This window comes from Scyliorhinus torazame, unplaced genomic scaffold (assembly GCF_047496885.1).
Source record: "Scyliorhinus torazame isolate Kashiwa2021f unplaced genomic scaffold, sScyTor2.1 scaffold_362, whole genome shotgun sequence".
NCBI lineage: Eukaryota > Metazoa > Chordata > Chondrichthyes > Carcharhiniformes > Scyliorhinidae > Scyliorhinus > Scyliorhinus torazame.
This window is the reverse complement of record NW_027308089.1, coordinates 134,436-155,000: the sequence shown is the minus strand read 5'-3', so window position 1 is coordinate 155,000 and position 20,565 is coordinate 134,436. Positions and strand designations below refer to the sequence as shown.

The following is a 20,565-nucleotide window of genomic DNA, read 5'->3' as shown; positions in this document are numbered from 1 at the left end:
TCCCTCCCTCTCTCCTCCCTCCCTCCCTCTCTCCTCCCTCTCTCTCCCTCCCTCTCTCCTCCCTCCCTCCCTCCCTCCTCCCTCCCTCCCTCCCTCCCTCCTCCCTCCCTCCCTCCCTCTCTCTTCCCTCCCTCCCTCTCTCCTCCCTCTCCTCCCTCCCTACCTCTCTCTCTCCCTCCCTCTCTCATTCCTCCCTCTCTCATTCCTCCCTCTCTCCTCCCTCCCTCTCTCCTCCCTCCCTCTCTCCTCCCTCCCTCTCTCCTCCCTCCCTCTCTCCTCCCTCCCTCTCTCCTCCCTCCCTCTCTCCTCCCTCCTTCTCTCCTCCCTCCCTCTCTCCTCCCTCCCTCTCTCCTCCCTCCCTCCCTCCCTCTCTCCTCCCTCCCTCCCTCCCTCTCTCTTCCCTCCCTCCCTCCTCCTCCCTCTCTCCTCCCTCCGTCACTCCATCTCTCCATCTCCCCTCCCTCCCTCTCTCCTCCAACCCTCCATCTCCCCGCCCTCCCTCTCTCCTCCCTCTCTCCTCCCTCCCTCCCTCTCTCCTCCCTCCCTCCCTCTCTCCTCCCTCTCCTCCCTCTCTCCTCCCTCCCTCCCTCTCTGCTCCCTCCATCCCTCTATCTCCCCTCCCTCCCTCCATCTCCCCTCCCTCCCTCTCTCCTCCAACCCTCCATCTCCCCTCTCTCCCTCTCTCCTCCCTCCCTCCCTCTCTCATCCCTCCCTCCTCCCTCCCTCCCTCTTTCCTCTCTCCCTCTCTCCTCTCCCTCACTTCTCCTTCCCTCCCTCTCCCCTCCCTCCCTCCTTCTCCCCTCCCTCTCCCCTCCCTCTCCCCTCCCTCCCTCCCTCTCCCCTCCCTCCCTCTCCCCTCCCTCCCTCTCCCCTCCCTCCCTCTCCCCTCCCTCCCTCTCCCCTCCCTCCCTCTCCCCTCCCTCCCTCTCCCCTCCCTCCCTCCCTCTCCCCTCCCTCCCTCCCTCTCCCCTCCCTCCCTCCCTCTCCCCTCCCTCCCTCCCTCTCCCCTCCCTCCCTCCCTCTCTCCTCCCTCCTTCCCTCTCTCCTCCCTCCCTCTCTCCTTCCTCCCTCCCTCTCTCCTTCCTCCCTCCCTCTCTCCTTCCTCCCTCCCTCTCTCCTTCCTCCCTCCCTCTCTCCTTCCTCCCTCCCTCTCTCCTTCCTCCCTCCCTCTCTCCTTCCTCCCTCCCTCTCTCCTTCCTCCCTCCCTCTCTCCTTCCTCCCTCCCCTCCCTCTCTCCTCCCTCCCTTCCTCCCTCTCCCCTCCCTCCCTCTCTCCTCCCTCCCTCCCTCCCTCTCTCCTCCCTCCCTCCCTCCCTCTCTCCTCCCTCCCTCCCTCTCTCCTCCCTCCCTCCCTCCCTCTCTCCTCCCTCCCCCTCTCCTCCCTCCCTCTCTCCATCCCTCCATCTCCCCTCCCTCCCTCCATCTCCCCTCCCTCCCTCTCTCCTCCAACCCTCCATCTCCCCCCCTCCCTTTCTCCTCCCTCCCTCTCTCCTCCCTCCCTCCCTCTCTGCTCCCTCCCTCCCTCTCTGCTCCCTCCATCTCCCCTCCCTCCCTCCATCTCCCCTCCCTCCCTCCCTCCATCTCCCCTCCCTCCCTCCATCTCCCCTCCCTCCCTCCATCTCCCCTCCCTCCATCTCCCCTCCCTCCCTCTCTCCTCCCTCCCTCTCTCCTCCCTCCCTCTCTCCTCCAACCCTCCATCTCCCCCTCCCTCTCTCCTCCCTCCCTCCCTCTCTTCCTCCCTCCCTCTCTCCCTCCCTCCCTCCCTCCCTCTCTCCCTCCCTCCCTCTCTCCCTCCCTCCCTCTCTCCCTTCCTCCCTCTCTCCCTCTCTCCCTCCCTCCCTCTCTCCTCCCTGCCTCCCTCCCTCTCTCCTCCCTCCCTCCCTCTCTCTCTCCCTTCATCTCTGCCTCCCTGCCTCTCTCCTCCCTGCCTCTCTCCTCCCTCCCTCTCTCCTCCCTCCCTCTCTCCTCCCTCCCTCTCTCCTCCCTCCCTCCCTCTACTCCCTCCCTCCCTTCCTCTCTCCTCCCTTCCTCTCTCCACCCTTCCTCTCTCCTCCCTCCCTCTCCTCCCTCCCTCCCTCTCTCCTCCCTCCCTCTCTCCTCCCTCCCTCTCCTCCCTCCCTCCTTCTCTCCTCCCTCCCTCTCTCCTCCCTCCCTCTCTCCTCCCTCCCTCTCTCCTCCCTCCCTCCCTCTCTCCTCCCTCCTTCCCTCCCTCTCTGCTCCCCCCTCCCTCCATCTCCCCTCCCTCCCTCCATCTCCCCTCCCTCCCTCTCTCCCCCTACCCTCCATCTCCCCTCCCTCCCTCCCTCCTCCCTCCCTCCCTCTCTCCTCCCTCCCTCCCTCCTCCCTCCCTCCCTCTTTCCTCCCTCCCTCTCTCCTGTCTCCCTTCTTCTCTCCTCCCTCCCTCCCTCTCCTCCCTCCCTCCCTCTCTCCTCCCTCTCTCCCTCCCTCTCTCCCTCCCTCTCTCCTCCCTCCCTCCCTCCCTCTCTCCTCCCTCCCTCCCTCTCTCCTCCCTCTCTCTCCCTCCCTCTCTCCTCCCTCCCTCCCTCCCTCTCTCTTCCCTCCCTCCCTCCCTCTCTCCTCCCTCCCTCCCTCCCTCTCTCTTCCCTCCCTCCCTCTCTCCTCCCTCTCCTCCCTCTCTCCTCCCTCTCCTCCCTCCCTCTCCTCCCTCCCTACCTCTCTCTCTCCCTCCCTCTCTCATTCCTCCCTCTCTCATTCCTCCCTCTCTCCTCCCTCCCTCTCTCCTCCCTCCCTCTCTCCTCCCTCCCTCTCTCCTCCCTCCCTCTCTCCTCCCTCCCTCTCTCCTCCCTCCCTCTCTCCTCCCTCCCTCCCTCCCTCTCTCTTCCCTCCCTCCCTCTCTCCTCCCTCTCCTCCCTCTCTCCTCCCTCTCCTCCCTCCCTCTCCTCCCTCCCTACCTCTCTCTCTCCCTCCCTCTCTCCTCCCTCCCTCTCTCCTCCCTCCCTCTCTCCTCCCTCCCTCTCTCCTCCCTCCCTCTCTCCTCCCTCCCTCTCTCCTCCCTCCCTCTCTCCTCCCTCCCTCTCTCCTCCCTCCCTCCCTCTCTCCTCCCTCCCTCCCTCCCTCCCTCCCTCCCTCCCTCCTCCCTCCCTCTCTCCTCCCTCCCTCTCTCCATCCCTCCATCTCCCCTCCCTCCCTCCATCTCCCCTCCCTCCCTCCATCTCCCCTCCCTCCCTCCATCTCCCCTCCCTCCCTCCATCTCCCCTCCCTCCCTCTCTCCCCCAACCCTCCATCTCCCCGCCCTCCCTCTCTCCTCCCTCATTCCTCCCTCCCTCTCTCCTCCCTCCCTCCCTCTCTCCTCCCTCTCCTCCCTCTCTCCTCCCTCTCTCCTCCCTCTCCTCCCTCTCTCCTCCCTCTCCTCCCTCTCTCCTCCCTCCCTCCCTCTCTGCTCCCTCCATCCCTCTATCTCCCCTCCCTCCCTCCATCTCCCCTCCCTCCCTCTGTCCTCCAACCCTCCATCTCCCCTCTCTCCTCCCTCCCTCCCTCTCTCATCCCTCCCTCCTCCCTCCCTCCCTCTTTCCTCTCTCCCTCTCTCCTCTCCCTCTCTTCTCCTTCCCTCCCTCTCCCCTCCCTCCCTCTCCCCTCCCTCCCTCCCTCTCCCCTCCCTCCCTCCCTCTCCCCTCCCTCCCTCCCTCTCCCCTCCCTCCCTCCCTCTCCCCTCCCTCCCTCCCTCTCCCCTCCCTCCCTCTACCCTCCCTCCCTCTACCCTCCCTCCCTCTCCCCTCCCTCCTTCTCCCCTCCCTCCCTCCCTCTCCCCTCCCTCCCTCCCTCTCCCCTCCCTCCCTCCCTCTCTCCTCCCTCCCTCCCTCTCTCCTCCCTCCCTCTCTCCTCCCTCCCTCTCTCCTTCCTCCCTCCCTCTCTCCTTCCTCCCTCCCTCTCTCCTTCCTCCCTCCCTCTCTCCTTCCTCCCTCCCTCTCTCCTTCCTCCCTCCCTCTCTCCTTCCTCCCTCCCTCCCTCTCTCCTTCCTCCCTTCCTCCCTTCTCCCTCCCTCTCTCCCCCTCTCTCCTCCCCTTGGTGCCTGTCCCTTCCCCCTAATCACCTTCCCCCTAATCACCTTCCCCCCTCTCTTCTCCCTCCCCCTCTCCCCTCCCTTCTCTTCCACCCCTGCACCCTGCTCTCCCCCGCCTCCCCCATCTATCCATCTATCCAGTGCTCACTCTGATCTTCCCTCTGCTCTCTCTCTCTGCTCCACAGGTAGAGATTCGCATGACTCCTACATTTATGCAGAATCCTAGTGCGGAGTTGGATGTGGTGATGGTTTATCAAGGTTTCATTCATCCTCTCTTTGACTCTCCTGCTCCTTCAGACATTGTCCAGGTTAAGGTGCAACTTCAGCGCTTGAATGTCGTGGCAAAGATAGGGCGCACAGCCAACAGTTTGGAGATGGTAAGGAATAGGCATGCTATCGCTTGCAGAGAACAGTTAACCAGACTCTGGGATGTGACATGCTCAGGGGTGGGGGCCATGTCTGGGATTTGAGACGGTAACGGGCTGGGATGTGAGGGGTGGGGACCATGTCTGGCATTTGAGAAGGTGACAGGCTGGGATGCAAGGTAGTGAGGGGTGGGGGCCATGTCTGGCATTTGAGAAGGTGACGGGCTGAGATGCGAGGTAGTGAGGGGTGGGGGCCATGTCTGGCATTTGAGAAGGTGACAGGCTGGGATGCAAGGTAGTGAGGGGTGGGGGCCATGTCTGGCATTTGAGAAGGTGACAGGCTGGGATGCAAGGTAGTGAGGGGTGGGGGCCATGTCTGGCATTTGAGAAGGTGACAGGCTGGGATGCAAGGTAGTGAGGGGTGGGGGCCATGTCTGGCATTTGAGAAGGTGACGGGCTGAGATGCGAGGTAGTGAGGGGTGGGGGCCATGTCTGGGATTTGAGAAGGTGACGAGCTGGGATGTGAGGCAGTGAGTGGTGGGGTGGTCCAGGGCTGGGATTTGAGATGGTAACAGACTGGGGTGTGGGTGGTGAAGGGCAGCAGGGGCTCGTTTTGGATTTGAGACAGTAGTGGGCGAACTTGAGGTGGTGCTCGACTTGGACTTTTGATGGTAACAGACTGGAATGTGAGATGGGGGGCTCATTGGGACCTGCAATGGTAACGCGTGGAATGTAAGATGGTGAAGAGTGCGGGGCTCATTTCAGATTGTAATTGGGTGAGATGGTTAGTAGGGGGGGCGGGGGGGCATGTCTGAGATTTCATATGGCAACAGGTCGCATGTGAGGTGGTGAGAATGGGGTATGTCTGGGATTTGAGATGATAGATGGAGGGTTGCGATGTGAGGTGGTGAGGGGAGCTCGCCTGGGATTTGAAAAGGTGGATGGAGTGCTGGGATATGATAGAGGGGAGGGTGCGGTCTCGGATTGTCAGATAACCTCTCCCTTTCCCCTTACCTTCGGGCAGGAGGAGGTCGGGCACTGGGCTGGTCAACCTGAAAAGGAGACCCGACTCCTGCAGAGAAACAGCGGAGACCGACTTTTCCCCAATCTCGAACGTGGGAACAAGTATGTTATCCGCCTGGAGGGTTCACTGAATAACTCGGGCAACGGGCAGACCAGTGAGATGACACTAACCTGGGAGCGTTCCAACATTGTTGACACATCAGTGAGTACAGGAACCATCTCATGCACCCTGCAGCTTCAACGCCAGCTTCTCTGTGTTGCTGGGAAAGTGTGGGATGGGAATAGAGGGATACGCACCCCGGAAGTGTAGAAGATTTTTGTTTAGACGGGCAGCATGGTCGGCACAGGCTTGGACGGCCGAAGGGCCTGTTCCTGTGCTGTACTTTTCTTTGTTCTTTGTGTGAGGGCGACCGGGTGGAGAGGCAGCATGTCTCCTCATATACCTGTGTTCTGCATGTTTGCGTGCAAGGCCGGGTGCGCAGGGCCGGGTGCCCAGGCTGTATTTTTGTGCTCAACCCTTTTAAGACTAAAGATATTAATCCTTTCTGGATTACTATACCTTCTACCTTCTTAACTAATTGCCTACTCTAAGATCTTCTATCCCTTAGACTCCCTTGCTGATACGAGATGGGAACTAATCTATTTCAAACTATATTTCAAGCTATTAATCTGCAACAAAGAATTTTAACTTGCTTTCCACTCAATGTCCTTTAAGGGTCTGGATCTGTTGAGGATGTACAGGTGAATTTTTTGGGTAAACCGCTATCTCAGGTTTAGATTTTGGGCATTATGTATTTTTATCACCAACTTCTCTTTGAAATCTCCCCCTAAACCTAAGGGTCAAAAAGACTCTGTATGGTGCAAGGATTTACTCCTCACTCCTTAATGCAGATTTAAGTAGGTCAGGGTCAAACTAATATTTCAAGTTATTCCTGGCATAACCTATATCTACAAAGAAGATTTTATCTACTTACCACTCAGTAACTTCGACCCTGGGTCCTACTTTGCTGAGGTACAGTATAGTAGACTTTTCGATATTCTGTAATAACCAGTATTTCAGGTTAGAGTAAATTTTTAGTTTACTTTATTTGTTTCAAAAGATAAAATTACTGTTTTACAACAAGTTAAAAGATCTTGCTTCTGGAGTCCCGTCGAGTTGATCAGACCTTCGTGGCCCCCTTGACAATCTCTCTTCCTCTTGGTGTTCTTAGTAGTCATGGTTCTCTGTTCGGCTTCTGAGTCTGGCTGTTCCCATGTACCGAAGTAGCTGCAGAGAGCTCAATACCGGCAACTAGCGATTCAGGGTTTTTATACTTTTTAATTACCCTTCTAGAAGCCTGACTGATTACATGATCTTTTCCTAAGTTAATATCTTCTGCTTATCCATGTTTACATTTTGTCCATTTGTTAACATCATCAAGGCTTGATGTTTAATTTTGCTTTATTATTCATGTGTCATATAATTGCTTGACAGTTATTTCTGTCACTTTAAGCTAAAAGCATCCGAAGCGTAAGTACACCTCTTGTCGCTGTGGTGTTAACATAAGGGCTGTATGCCAGACTTTAAACTAAAAGAGTAATACGTCTTGGTGCTGTGGTGTTAACATGACCTTGGCTTGTCTGAACATCGGCAAGGAGGCTTGTCTGAACACTGGCAGGGAAACCTGCTGATGACTGTGCTCTATTTCCGCCTTTTAATCTTTATCATTTTTAAGCATTTCATTGCATTTGCATTTATAGGATCTTTTTCTATTTCTCTGACTTCGCTTTTTCTCGTGTTCCTTTGTGTTATTGTCATGTGAGTACCTTTACGAACTGGGTGTTTATCAAATAGCTGTAGTGGATGTACCTTTAAGAAATCGGTGTTTATCAAATAGCTGGAGTGATGTCAGAGTGTGGGTGGAGCTGGGCTGGCTGTCGTTCACTTTTGTGTTTGAGCAGGCAGCGACAATGTGTTTTAGTTTCGTTTTGAGAACTGGATAGCTGCAGGCAAAGCAAGCAGCTGTATAATGATCTCTCTACAAGCTACAGACTGTCTTCAGCTCATTTGGGGATTTCAAAGTAATACCTGTTTCTGTAGAGAATTTAAACCTGTCTTTGTAATGAGACAGGATTGATTCATGATTTCATAGTTAGGGACCCTCTCAGAAGGAGCGATCACAATATGGTGGAATTTAAAACACAGGTGGAGGGTGAGAAGGTAAAATCAAACACTAATGTTTTGTGCTTAAACAAAGGAGATTACAATGGGATGAGAGAAGAACTAGCTAAGGTAGACTGGGAGCAAAGACGTTATGGTGAAACAGTTGAGGAACAGTGGAGAACCTTCCAAGTGATTTTTCACAGTGCTCAGCAAAGGTTTATACCAACAAAAAGGAAGGATGGTAGAAAGAGGGAAAATCGACCGTGGATATCTAAGGAAATAAGGGAGAGTATCAAATTGAAGGAAAAAACATACAAAGTAGCAAAGATCAGTGGGAGACTAGAGGACTGGGAAATCTTTAGGGGGCAACAGAAAGCTACTAAAAAAGCTATAAAGAAGAGTAAGATAGATTATGAGAGTAAACTTGTTCAGAATATAAAAACAGATAGTAAAGGTTTCTACAGATATATAAAACAAAAAAGAGTGGCTGAGGTAAATATTGGTCCTTTGAGGATGAGAAGGGAGATTTAATAATGGGAGATGAGGAAACGGCTGAGGAACTGAACAGGTTTTTTGGGTCGGTCTTCACAGTGGAAGACACAAATAACATGCCAGTGACTGATGGAAATGAGGCTATGACAGGTGAGGACCTTGAGAGGATTGTTATCACTAAGGAGGTAGTGATGGGCAAGCTAATGGGGCTAAAGGTAGACAAGTCTCCTGGCCCTGATGGAATGCATCCCAGAGTGCTAAAAGAGATGGCTAGGGAAATTGCAAATGCACTAGTGACAATTTACCAAAATTCACTAGACTCTGGGGTGGTCCCGGCAGATTGGAAATTAGCAAGCGTGACACCACTGTTTAAAAAAAGGAGGTAGGCAGAAAGCGGGTAATTATAGGCCAGTGAACGTAACTTCGGTAGTGGGGAAGATGCTGGAATCTATCATCAAGGAAGAAATAGTGAGGCATCCGGATGGAAATTGTCCCATTGGGCAGACGCAGCATGGGTTCATAAAGGGCAGGTCGTGCCGAACTAATTTAGTGGAATTTTTTGAGGACATTACCAGTGCGGTAGATAACGGGGAGCCAATGGATGTGGTATATCTGGATTTCCAGAAAGCTTTTGACAAGGTGCCACACAAAAGGTTGCTGCATAAGATAAAGATGCATGGCATTAAGGGGAAAGTGGTAGCATGGATAGAGGATTGGTTAATTAATAGAAAGCCAAAGAGTGGGGATTAATGGGTGTTTCTCTGGTTGGCAATCAGTAGCTAGTGGTGTCCCTCAGGGATCAGTGTTGGGCCCACAATTGTTCACAATTTACATAGATGATTTGGAGTTGGGGACCAAGGGTAATGTGTCCAAGTTTGCAGACGACACTAAGATGAGTGGTAAAGCAAAAAGTGCAGAGGATACTGGAAGTCTGCAGAGGGATTTGGATAAGCTAAGTGCCAGGCTAGGGTCTGGCAGATGGAATACAATTTTGACAAATGTGAGGTTATCCACTTTGGTAGGAATAACAGCAAAAGGGATTATTATTTAAATGATAAAATATTAAAACATGCTGCTGTGCAGAGAGATCTGGGTGTGCTAGTGCATGAGTCGCAAAAAGTTGGTTTACAGGTGCAATAGGTGATTCAGAAGGCATATGGAATTTTGTCCTTCAATTGCTAGAGGGATGGAGTTTAAGACTAGGGAGGTTATGCTGCAATTGTATAAGGTGTTAGTGAGGCCACACCTGGAGTATTGTGTTCAGCTTTGGTCTCCTTACTTGAGAAAGGACATACTGGCACTGGGGGGGGGTGCAGAAGAGATTCACTTAGGTTAATCCCAGAGCTGAAGGGGTTGGATTACGAGGAGAGGTTGAGTAGACTGGGACTGTACTCGTTGGAATTTAGAAGGATGAGGGGGGATTTTATGGAAACATATAAAATTATGAAGGGAATAGATAGGATAGATGCGGGCAGGTTGTTTCCACTGGCGGGTGAAAGCAGAACTAGGGGGTATTGCCTCAAATTAAGGGGAAGTAGATTTAGGACCGAGTTTAGGAGGAACTTCTTCACCCAAAGGGTTGTGAATCTATGGAATTCCTTGCCCAGTGAAGCAGTAGAGGCTCCTTCATTAAATGTTTTTAAGATAAAGATAGATAGTTTTTGGAAGAATAAAGGGAGTAAGGCTTATGGTGTTCGGGCCGGAAAGCGGAGCTGAGTCCACAAAAGATCAGCAATGATCTTGTTGAATGGTGGTGCAGGTTTGAGGGGCCAGATGGCTCCTAGTTCTTATAGAACATAGAACATGGAAAAATACAGCACAGAACAGGCCCTTCAGCCCACGATGTTTTGCCGAACCTTTGTCCTAGAATAATCATAGATTATCATAGAATTTACAGTGCAGAAGGAGACCATTCGGCCCATCGAGTCTGCACCGGCTCTTGGAAAGAGCACCCTACCCAAGGTCAACACCTCCACCCTATCCCCATAACCCAGCAACCCCACCCAACACGAAGGACAATTTTGGACACTAAGGGCAATTTATCATGGCCAATCCACCTAACCTGCACATCTTTGGACTGTGGGAGGAAACCGGAGCATCCGGAGGAAACCCACGCACACACGGGGAGGATGTGCAGACTCCGCACAGACAGTGACCCAAGCCGGAATCAAACCTGGGACCCTGGAGCTGGGAAGCAATTGTGCTTTCCACAATGCTACCATGCTGCCCTGAAGAACAAATTAATCTACACTATATCATTCTGCCGTGATCCATGTACCAATAGCTGCTTGAAGGTCCTTAATGTTTCCAACTCAACTACTTCCACAGGCAGTGCATTCCATGCCCCCACTACTCTCTGGGGAAAGAACCTACCTCTGACATCCCCCTATATCTTCCACCATTCACCTTAAATTTATGTCCGCTTGTAATGGTTTGTTCCACCCGGGGAAAAAGTCTCTGACTGTCGACTCTATCTATTCCCCTGAACATCTTATAAACCTCTCATCAAGTCGCCCCTCATCCTTCTCCATTCTAATGAGAAAAGGCCTAGCACTCTCAACCTTTCCTCGTAAGACCTACTCTCCATTCCAGGCAACATCCTGGTAAATCTCCCTTGAACCTTTTCCAAAGCTTCCACATCGTTCCTAAAATGAGGCGACCAGAACTGTACACAGTACTCCAAATGTGGCCTTACCAAGGTTTTGTACAGCTGCATCATCACCTCACGGCTCTTAAATTCAATCCCTGTGCTAATGAACGCTAGCACACCAGAGGCCTTCTTCACAGCTCTATCCACTTGAGTGGCAACTTTCAAAGATCTATGAACAGACCCCAAGATCTCTCTGCTCCTGCACATTGCCAAGAACCCTACCGTTAACCCTGTATTCCGCATTCATACTTGTCCTTCCAAAATGGACAACCTCACACTTTTCAGGGTTAAACTCCATCTGCCACTTCTCAGCCCAGCTCTGCATCCTATCTATGTCTCTTTGCAGCCTACAACAGCCCTCCTCACTATCCACAACTCCACCAATCTTCGTATCATCTGCAAATTTACTGACCCACCCTTCAACTCCCTCATCCAAGTTATTAATGAAAATCACAAACAGCAGAGGACCCAGAACTGATCCCTGTGATACACCACTGGTAACGGATCCAGGCTGAATATTTGCCATCCACCACCACTCTCTGACTTCTTTCAGTTAGCCAGTTTGTTATCCAACTGGCCAAATTTCCCACTATCCCATGCCTCCTTACTTTCTGCATAAGCCTACCATGGGGAACCTTATCAAATGCCTTACTAAAATCCATGTACACTACATCCACTGCTTTACCTTCATCCACATGCTTGTTCACCTCCTCAAAGAATTCAATAAGACTTGTAAGGCAAGACCTACCCCTCACAAATCCGTGCTGACTATCCCTAATCAAGTAGTGTCTTTCCAGATGCTCAGAAATCCTATCCCTCAGTACCCTTTCCATTACTTTGCCTACCACCGAAGTAAGACTAACTGGCCTGTAATTCCTAGGGTTATCCCTATTCCCTTTTTTGAACAGGGGCACGACATTCGCCACTTTCCAATCCCTTGGTACCACCCCTGTTGACAGTGAGGACGAAAAGATCATTGCCAACGGCTCTGCAATTTCATCTCTTGCTTCCCATAGAATCCTTGGATATATCCCGTCAGGCCCGGGGGACTTGTCTATCCTCAAGTTTTTCAAATGCCCAACACATCTTGCTTCCGAACAAGTATTTTCTTGAGCTTACCAGTCTGTTTCACACTGTCCTCTCCAACAATATGGCCCCTCTCATTTGTAAATACTGAAGAAAAGTACTCGTTCAAGACCTCTCCTATCTCTTCAGACTCTTTATCTTTTTAAAAAATATACATTTATTAAAGTTTTTTAACACAATTTTTCTCCCTTACAAACAATAAACCCCCCCCCGTAACAAAAAAAACCCAAGAAATCGCACAGAGCAAGATATATACATGGCAAAATGATATATTTACACAGCTTTGTACACTGGCCCTCACCCGTACATGCCAGTTTCCCCATCCCTTCATGTTATCTCTTGCTCATCCACCCTCCCAGGCAGTCCCCCCTTTCCCCCCCCTCCCACCCCCCCTCCCAGGACGTCCCCGCCCCCCAACTTTATGAACCCAGCCATATCATTTATCCAGGCCTCCAGGCTGGGGGGCTTCGCCTCCTTCCACATCAGCAAGATCCTTCGCCGGGCTACTAGGGACGCAAAGGCCAGAATGCCGGCCTCTTTCGCCTCCTGCACTCCCGGTTCGTCCACTACTCCAAATATTGCTAGCCCCCCAGCTTGGCTTGACCCGGACTTTCACCACCTGAGATATTGCTCCCGCCACTCCTCTCCAGAACCCCTCCAGTGCCGGGCATGACCAAAACATATGGACATGGTTCGCCGGGCTCCCTGCGCACCTTCCACATCTGTCCTCTACCTCAACCTCGCCCCCGTTAAGTGCGCTCTGTGGACCACCTTAAATTGTATCAGGCTAAGCCTGGCACACGAGGAGGAGGAATTAACCCTACCCAGGGCATCAGCCCACAGACCTTCCTCGATCTCCTCCCCCAGCTCTTCCTCCCATTTACCCTTCAACTCTTCTACCAGCGCTTCCCCCTCTTCTTCCAACTCCTGGTGTATTTCCGACACCTTGCCCTCCCCGACCCATACACCCGAGATCACCCTATCTTGAACTTCTTGTGCCGGGAGCAACGGGAATTCCCTCACCTGTCGCCTCACAAAAGCCCTCACCTGCATATATCTAAAGGCATTTCCCGGGGGTAACTCGAACTTCTCCTCCAGTGCCCCTAGGCTCGCAGACGTCCCGTCGATGAACACGTCCCCCATTCTTCCAATCCCCGCCCGATGCCAGCTCTGGAACCCCCCGTCCATCTTCCCCGGGACAAACCGGTGGTTACCCCTGATCGGGGACCACACCGAGGCTCCCACTGCACCCCGGTGCCGTCTCCACTGGCCCCAGATCCTTAGCGTTGCCGCCACCACCGGGCTCGTAGTATACTTTGTCGGCGAGAGCGGCAGCGGTGCCGTCACCAACGCCCCCAGGCTCGTTCCTTTACAGGTCGCCATCTCCATCCTCTTCCATGCTGCCCCCTCTCCCTCCATAACCCACTTGCGGATCATCGCCACATTTGCTGCCCAGTAGTAGCTTCCCAGGTTTGGCAGCGCCAACCCTCCTCGGTCCCTACTGCGTTCCAGGAACCCTCTCCTTACTCTCGGGGTCTTATTCGCCCACACAAACCCCATATTACCCCTGCCGACTCTCTTAAAAAAGGCCTTAGTGATCATGATGGGGAGGCACTGAAACACAAACAGAAACCTCGGAAGGACCACCATTTTGACCGACTGCACTCTACCCGCCAGCGAGAGCGGTAACATGTCCCATCTTTTGAAATCCTCCTCCATTTGCTCCACCAACCTCGTCAGATTCAGTTTATGTAGGGTCCCCCAACTCCTGGCTATCTGGATCCCCAGATACCGAAAGCTCCCCTCCGCCCTCCTCAGCGGTAGGTCCCCTATCCCTCTTTCTTGGTCCCCCGCCTGTAATACAAAGAGCTCACTCTTCCCTACATTGAGCCTTATAGCCCGAAAGCTCCCCAAACTCCCTTAGAGTCTGCATGACCTCCACCATCCCCTCCATTGGATCCGCCACATACAGCAACAGGTCATCCGCATATAGCGACACCCGATGCTCTTCTCCCCCTCGGACCACCCCCCTCCATTTATTAGACTCCCTCAATGACATGACCAATGGTTCGATCGCCAATGCGAACAACAGGGGGGACAGGAGGCACCCCTGCCTCGTCCCTCGGTACAGTCAAAAGTACTCCGACCTCCGCCGGTTCGTCACTACACTCGCCATCGGGGCTCTGTAAAGGAGCTTAACCCAATTGATAAACCCTACCCCGAACCCAAACCTACGCAGCACCTCCCAGAGGTACTCCCACTCTACTCGGTCAAAGGCCTTCTCCGCGTCCATAGCTGCCACTATCTCCGCCTCTCCCTCCTCCGATGGCATCATTATCACGTTTAAGAGCCGCCGCACATTGGTGTTTAGTTGCCTGCCCTTTACAAATCCCGTCTGGTCCTCGTGGATTACTCCCGGGGGACAGTCCTCGATCCTCGTGGCCAGCACTTTTGCCAGCAACTTTGCATCCACATTGAGGAGCGAGATCGGCCTGTACGATCCACATTGCAGTGGATCCTTGTCCCGCTTTAGGATCAAAGAAATTGTCGCTTCCGACATTGTCAGGGGCAGGGTCCCCTCCTCTCTTGCCTCATTAAAGGTCCTCACCAGTAGCGGGGACAACAGGTCTGCGTACTTCCTGTAGAACTCCACCGGGAATCCGTCCGGTCCTGGGGCCTTCCCCGCCTGCATGCTCCCCAAACCCTTGCTCAGCTCCTCCAACCCAATTGGTGCCCCCAAACCAGCCACCTCTTGCTTCTCCACCCTCTGGAATCTCAGCTGATCTAGGAATCATCTCATCCCCTCGTCCCCCCGCTGGGGGCTGGGATCTGTACAGCTCTTCATAAAAGGCCTTGAATACCTCGTTTATTTTCGTCGCACTCCGAACCGTGGCTCCCCTTCCATCTTTAACTCCCCCTATTTCCCTCGCTGCCATCCTCTTACGGAGCTGGTGTGCCAGCATCCGACTAGCCTTTTCCCCATACTCGTAGGTCACCCCCTGCGCTTTCCTCCACTGTGCCTCCGCCTTCCCTGTGGTCAACAGGTCAAACTCCGTCTGGAGCCGTCGTCTTTCCCCAAGTAATCTTTCCTCCGGGGCCTCTGCGTATCTCCTGTCCACTCTCAAAATCTCCCCCACTAACCTCTCCCTTTCCATACCCTCTGTCTTCGCCCTATGAGCCCTAATGGAAATTAGCTCTCCCCTGATCACCGCCTTCAACGCCTCCCATACCACCCCCACCCGCACCTCCCCGTTGTCGATGGCCTCCAAGTACCTTTCGATACACCCCCTCACCTTCCCACACACCACCTCACCTTCCCACACACCACCTCGTCCGCCAGCAGTCCCACATCCAGCCGCCACAACGGGCGTTGGTTCCTCTCCTCTCCCAGCTCCAGTTCCACCCAGTGCGGGGCATGGTCCGAAACGGCTATAGCCGAATACTCCGTCCCCTCCACCCTCGGGATGAGCGCCCTACCCAGAACAAAGAAATCTATCCGGGAGAAGGCTTTGTGTACATGGGAGAAGAAAGAAAATTCCCTGGCCTGCGGCCTTGCAAACCGCCATGGGTCCACTCCCCCCATCTGATCCATAAACCCCCTAAGTACCTTGGCCGCCACCGGCCTCTTTCCAGTCCTTGATTTGGAGCGGTCCAGTGCTGGATCCAACACTGTATTGAAGTCCCCTCCCATTATCAGGCCTCCTATCTCCAGGTCCGGAATGCGCCCCAACCTGCGCTTCATGAATCCTGCATCATCCCAGTTCGGGGCTTATACGTTTACCAACACCACCCACGTCCCTTGCAGCCTACCGCTCACCATTACATATCGCCCTCCATTGCCCGCTACAATAGTCTTGGCCTCAAATGACACCCGCTTTCCCACCAATATTGCCACCCCCCTATTCTTCACGTCCAGTCCCGAGTGGAATACCTGTCCTACCCATCCCTTTCTTAACCTGACCTGGTCCGCCACCTTCAGATGTGTCTCTTGGAACATGGCCACGTCCGCCTTCAGTCCCTTTAAGTGCGCGAACACTCGAGCCCTCTCCACCGGCCCATTCAGGCCCCTCACATTCCACGTTATCAGCCGGATTGGAGGGGCTCTCACCCCCCCACGCCCCGCCGACTAGCCATCTCCTTTTCTGGGCCAGTCCCGTGTCCAAGCCTCCCTCACCCTCCAGTCCCCCAGAGGGGGGACCCCCGTCCTGACCACCTCTTCTGTGTCCCATTCCCTTTCGGCCAGTGCAGCAGCAACCCTTCCCCCCCCCCCCCCCCGCTAGACCCCGTCTACCTTTTTTGCTCCCCCCATGTCACTCCCGTAAGTCAGCTGACGCCTGCTGACCCCGGCTTCCCCCGCCGTCCCATTGACCTCCCCGCGTGGGAGTCTCCCAATCCATATGCATTCCTTTGTTCCCCATCCTGCCTTTCTTCCCGAGCGCGGGAAAAAACCCCGCGCTTTCCAAAGCCCGCTCCGCCCCCTCTGGCGCAGCTCCTGTCGCTCTCCCCCAGCCCATGTAACATTTCCTGCGCGTGATTGACCCCCTATATACAACAACCATCACACATCAAACCCCAAAACATCCCCCCCACCCTCACACACCCTCAGTTAGAGTCCAACTTTTCGGCTTGTACAAAGGTCGACGCCTCTTCAGGCGTTTCAAAGTAATAGTGTTGGCCCTTGTATGTGACCCACAGTCGCGCTGGCTGCAGCATTCCGAATTTCACTTCTTTCCGGTACAACGCCGCTTTGGCCCGGTTGAAACCCGCTCTCCGCTTTGCAACCTCCGTGCTCCAGTCCGGGTATATTCGGATCTCTGCATTGTCCCACTTACTGCTCCGCTCCTTCTTGGCCCATCTCAGGACCCACTCTCTGTCCGTGAACCGGTGGAACCTCACCACCATCGCCCTTGGCGGCTCATTTGCCTGGGGCTTCTTCGCCAGCACCCGATGTGCCCCGTCCAACTCCAGCGGCCTCGAAGGGGCCTTCGTGCCCATCATCGCCTCGAGCACCGTGCTCGCGTATGCCCCGGAATCAGCCCCCTCCACTCCCTCAGGGAGACCCAGGATTCGCAGATTCTTTCTCCTCGACCTGTTCTCCAGGTCTTCGAGTCTTCCCGCCCACCTCTTGTGTAGCGCCTCGTTCTGCTCCACTCTCACTGCCAGGCCCACGAGCTTGTCCTCGTTCTGACTGACTCTTTTCTGTACCTCCTGGATCTTAGCTTTGTGGGCCTTCTGCGTGATCCCGAGTCTTTCAATTGCCGAAAGCATAGGCGCCAACATCTCTTTACGCATCTCCTCGCGCTGCTCCTCGAAGCAGTGCTTGATGAACTCCTGCAGCTCCCCTTTGTCCCTGGCCGCCGCCATTTTGTTTTCTTTCCCTCGCTTCTCCCGTTGCTCCAGTGCCGCTCCTTTGGCCGTTACACTTCTGGTCCGTTTCATAGAAGCTGGCAGTGTTTGCTTCACCAGTCTGCCCCAAAATGTCTATGGAAACTCCTGAAAAAGGTCTGAGAGTCGGCTCCAGACGGGAGCTGCCGAATGCGCGACCTATTCCTCCATGGCCGCCACCAGAAGCCTCGTCCCTGCTTCTTCAACGGCCCTGGTAGATCTTTTCACAGTTGTTCCTTCTGCTGCTAGAATTCACCTTTGATAGAATCAAGCCAGATTGCAGCTTTAAGCTTGCCCTTCCCCCGCCTGCATGCTGGAAGAGGCCCTCGTCTACTGCTGCAGCTCAAGCAAAATCCTTCACTGTTTCTGCCGGGTCTGGCAGCCAAAAGACACAACACTCCTGGGGGACACCGTCAGGAGAATGCTGCAGCCTTCTTCCCACACCGGGAAATGTCAAACAAATGCCGTGAGGGCCCTGTAAAAGAGCCCAAAAGTCCGTTCCAAGCGGGAGATGCCGAATATGCGACCTAGCTCTGCATAGCCGCACCCGGAAGTCCTATCTCTTCAGACTCAATACACAATCTCCCGCTACTGTCCTTGATTGGACCTACCCTCGCTCTAGTCATTCTCATATTTCTCACATATGTGTAAAAGGCCTTGGGGTTTTCCTTGATCCTACCCGCCAAAGATTGTTCATGCCCTCTTAGCTCTCCTAATCCCTTTCATCAGTTCCCTCCTGGCTATCTTGTAGCCCTCCAGAACCCTGTCTGAACCTTGTTTCCTCAGCCTTACATAAGTCTCCTTCTTCCTCTTAACAAGACATTCAACCTCTCTTGTCAACCATGGTTCCCTCACTTGACAGGGAGATACATATCAAGGACACGTAGTACCTGTTCCTTGAACAAGTTCCACATTTCACTTGTGTCCTTCCTTGACAGTCTATGTTCCCAACTTATGCACTTCAATTCTTGTCTGACAATATCGTATTTACCCTTCCCCCAATTGTAAACCTTGCCCTGTTGCACGCACCTATCCCTCTCCATTACTAAAGTGAAAGTCACAGAATTGTGGTCACTATCTCCAAAGTGCTCCCCCACTAACAAATCTATCACTTGCCCTGGTTCATTACCAAGTACCAAATCCAATATGACCTCTCCTCTGGTCAGACAATCTACAATACTGTGTTAGAAAAGCTTCCTGGACACACTGCACAAACACCACCCCATCCAAACTATTTGATCTAAAATGTTTCCACTCAATGTTTAGGAAGTTGAAGTCACCCATGACTACTACCCTGGGACTTCTGCACCTTTCCAAAATCTGTTTCCCAATCTGTTCCTCCACATCTCTGCTACTATTGGGGGGCCTATAGGAAACTCCCAACAAGATGACTGCTCCTTTCCTATTTCTGACTTCAACCCATACTACCTCAGTAGGCAGATACTCCTCGAACTGCCTTTCTGCAGCTGTTAAACTATCTCTAATTAACAATGCCACCCCCCCCCCCCCACCTCTTTTACCACCCTCCCTAATCTTATTGAAACATCTATAACCAGGGACCTCCAACAACCATTTCTGCCCCTCTTCTATCCAAGTTACCGTGATGGCCACCACATCGTAGTCGAAGTACCGATCCATGCCTTAAGTTCACCCACCTTATTCCTGATGCTTCTTGCGTTGAAGTATACACACTTCCACCCATCTCCGTGCCTGCAAGTACTCTCCTTGCACTGAGTGCTGAATTTGGTGCTTTTTGAGTGCGATAGTGAGAGTTTGGTGACCGAGGGAGTATAAGGCTTCATTTTTATGTAAAGTTTAGTCTTTCTTTTATTTAGTTAATTAACTTAAAAGTTGCTATTTGGTTTAGAAGAAGGTGAATTTTCAATCCGCTTTAACCAAGCTTCTACTTGTAGGCATTTGCAGCTGGAGCTTGTTAATTAGTTAATTGGATTCGGCCAGTTTTCAGAGGCTAGATTCACAGTATAAAAGTGATCCCCTACAGTGCAGACTTTGTTTGCACTGAGTGCTGAATTTGGTGCATTTTGAGTGCTATAGTAAGAGTTTGGTGACCAAGGGAGTGCTGAATTTGGTGCATTTTGAGTGCGATAGTAAGAGTTTGGTGACCGAGGGAGTGCTGAATTTGGTGCATTTTGAGTGCGATAGTAAGAGTTTGGTGACCGAGGGAGTGCTGAATTTGGTGCATTTTGAGTGCTATAGTAAGAGTTTGGTGACCGAGGGAGTTAGGTGAGGAGGGAGTAAGGTGCTCCTTTCATTTTGTTTCCGACATTTCCGCAAAGATTGAGAAGAGAGCCAGGAGTTTACAGAAAGTGTAGCTGACTGGGAGCAGAGTCGGAGGGCGGAGATCTAGTTAGTCCACGGGGCAGCTATATTCTGTCAGGTAAGAGGGGATGGAGGCGAGGCCAGTTGCATGCTCCTCCTGTAGGATGTGGGTGGTGAGGGATACCAGCGGTGTCCCCACTGACTATACCTGCGGTAAGTGCACCCAACTTCAGCTCCTCAAAGACCGTGTTAGGGAACTGGAGCTGAAGCTGGATGAAGTCCGGATCATCCGGGCGATAGAGAAGAGTTACAGGGAGGTAACCACACCCAAGGTACAGGACAAGAGTAGCTGGGTTACAGTCAGGGGAAAGAAAACGAACAGGCAGACAGTGCAGGGATCCCTCGTGGCCGTTCCCCTTCAAAACAAGTATACCGTTTTGGATGCTGTTGGGGGGATGACCTACCGGGGGAAGGCCCTAGCGGACAGGTCTCTGGCACTGAGTCTGGCTCTGGGGCTCAGAAGGGAAGGGGGAGATTAGAAAAGCAATAGTTGTAGGAGATTCAACGGTTAGGGGAATAGATAGGAGATTCTGTGGTCCCGAGCGAGTCTCCCGGAAGGTATGTTGCCTCCCGGGTGCCAGTGTCAGGGATGTCTCGGATCGTGTCTTCAGGATCCTTAAGGGGGAGGGTGAGCAGCCAGAAGCCGTGGTGCACATTGGTACCAACGACATAGGTAGGAAAAGGGGTGTGGAGGTAATAAACAAGTTTAGGGAGTTAGGCTGGAAGTTAAAAGCCAGGACAGACAGAGTTGCCATCTCTGGTTTGTTGCCGGTGCCACGTGATAGCGAGGCTAGGAATAGGGAGAGAGTGCAGTTGAACACGTGGCTGCAGGAATGGTGTAGGAGGGAGGGCTTCAGGTATTTGGATAATTGGAGCGCATTCTGGGGAAGGTGGGACCTGTACAAGCAGGACGGGTTGCATCTGAACCAGAGGGGCACCAATATCCTGGGAGGGAGGTTTTCTAGTACTCTTTGGGAGGGTTTAAACTAATTTGGCAGGGGAATGGGAACCGGATTTGTAGTCCAGTAACTAAGGTAGCCAATATTCAGGATGCCAAAGCG

The 20,565-nt window shown here is 53.3% G+C and overlaps 1 protein-coding gene across 1 annotated transcript in view; it reads left to right on the top strand.

Moving 5' to 3' along the window:
* The window catches only part of LOC140406208 (multiple epidermal growth factor-like domains protein 8), a 159,340-nt gene that overhangs the window by 17,031 nt on the left and 121,744 nt on the right, over positions 1-20,565 (top strand). The window contains exons 2-3 of the mRNA XM_072494351.1: positions 4,206-4,397; positions 5,410-5,610. Coding sequence (XP_072350452.1) covers positions 4,206-4,397; positions 5,410-5,610 — 393 coding nt within the window. The remainder of the gene's footprint in view (positions 1-4,205; positions 4,398-5,409; positions 5,611-20,565) is intronic.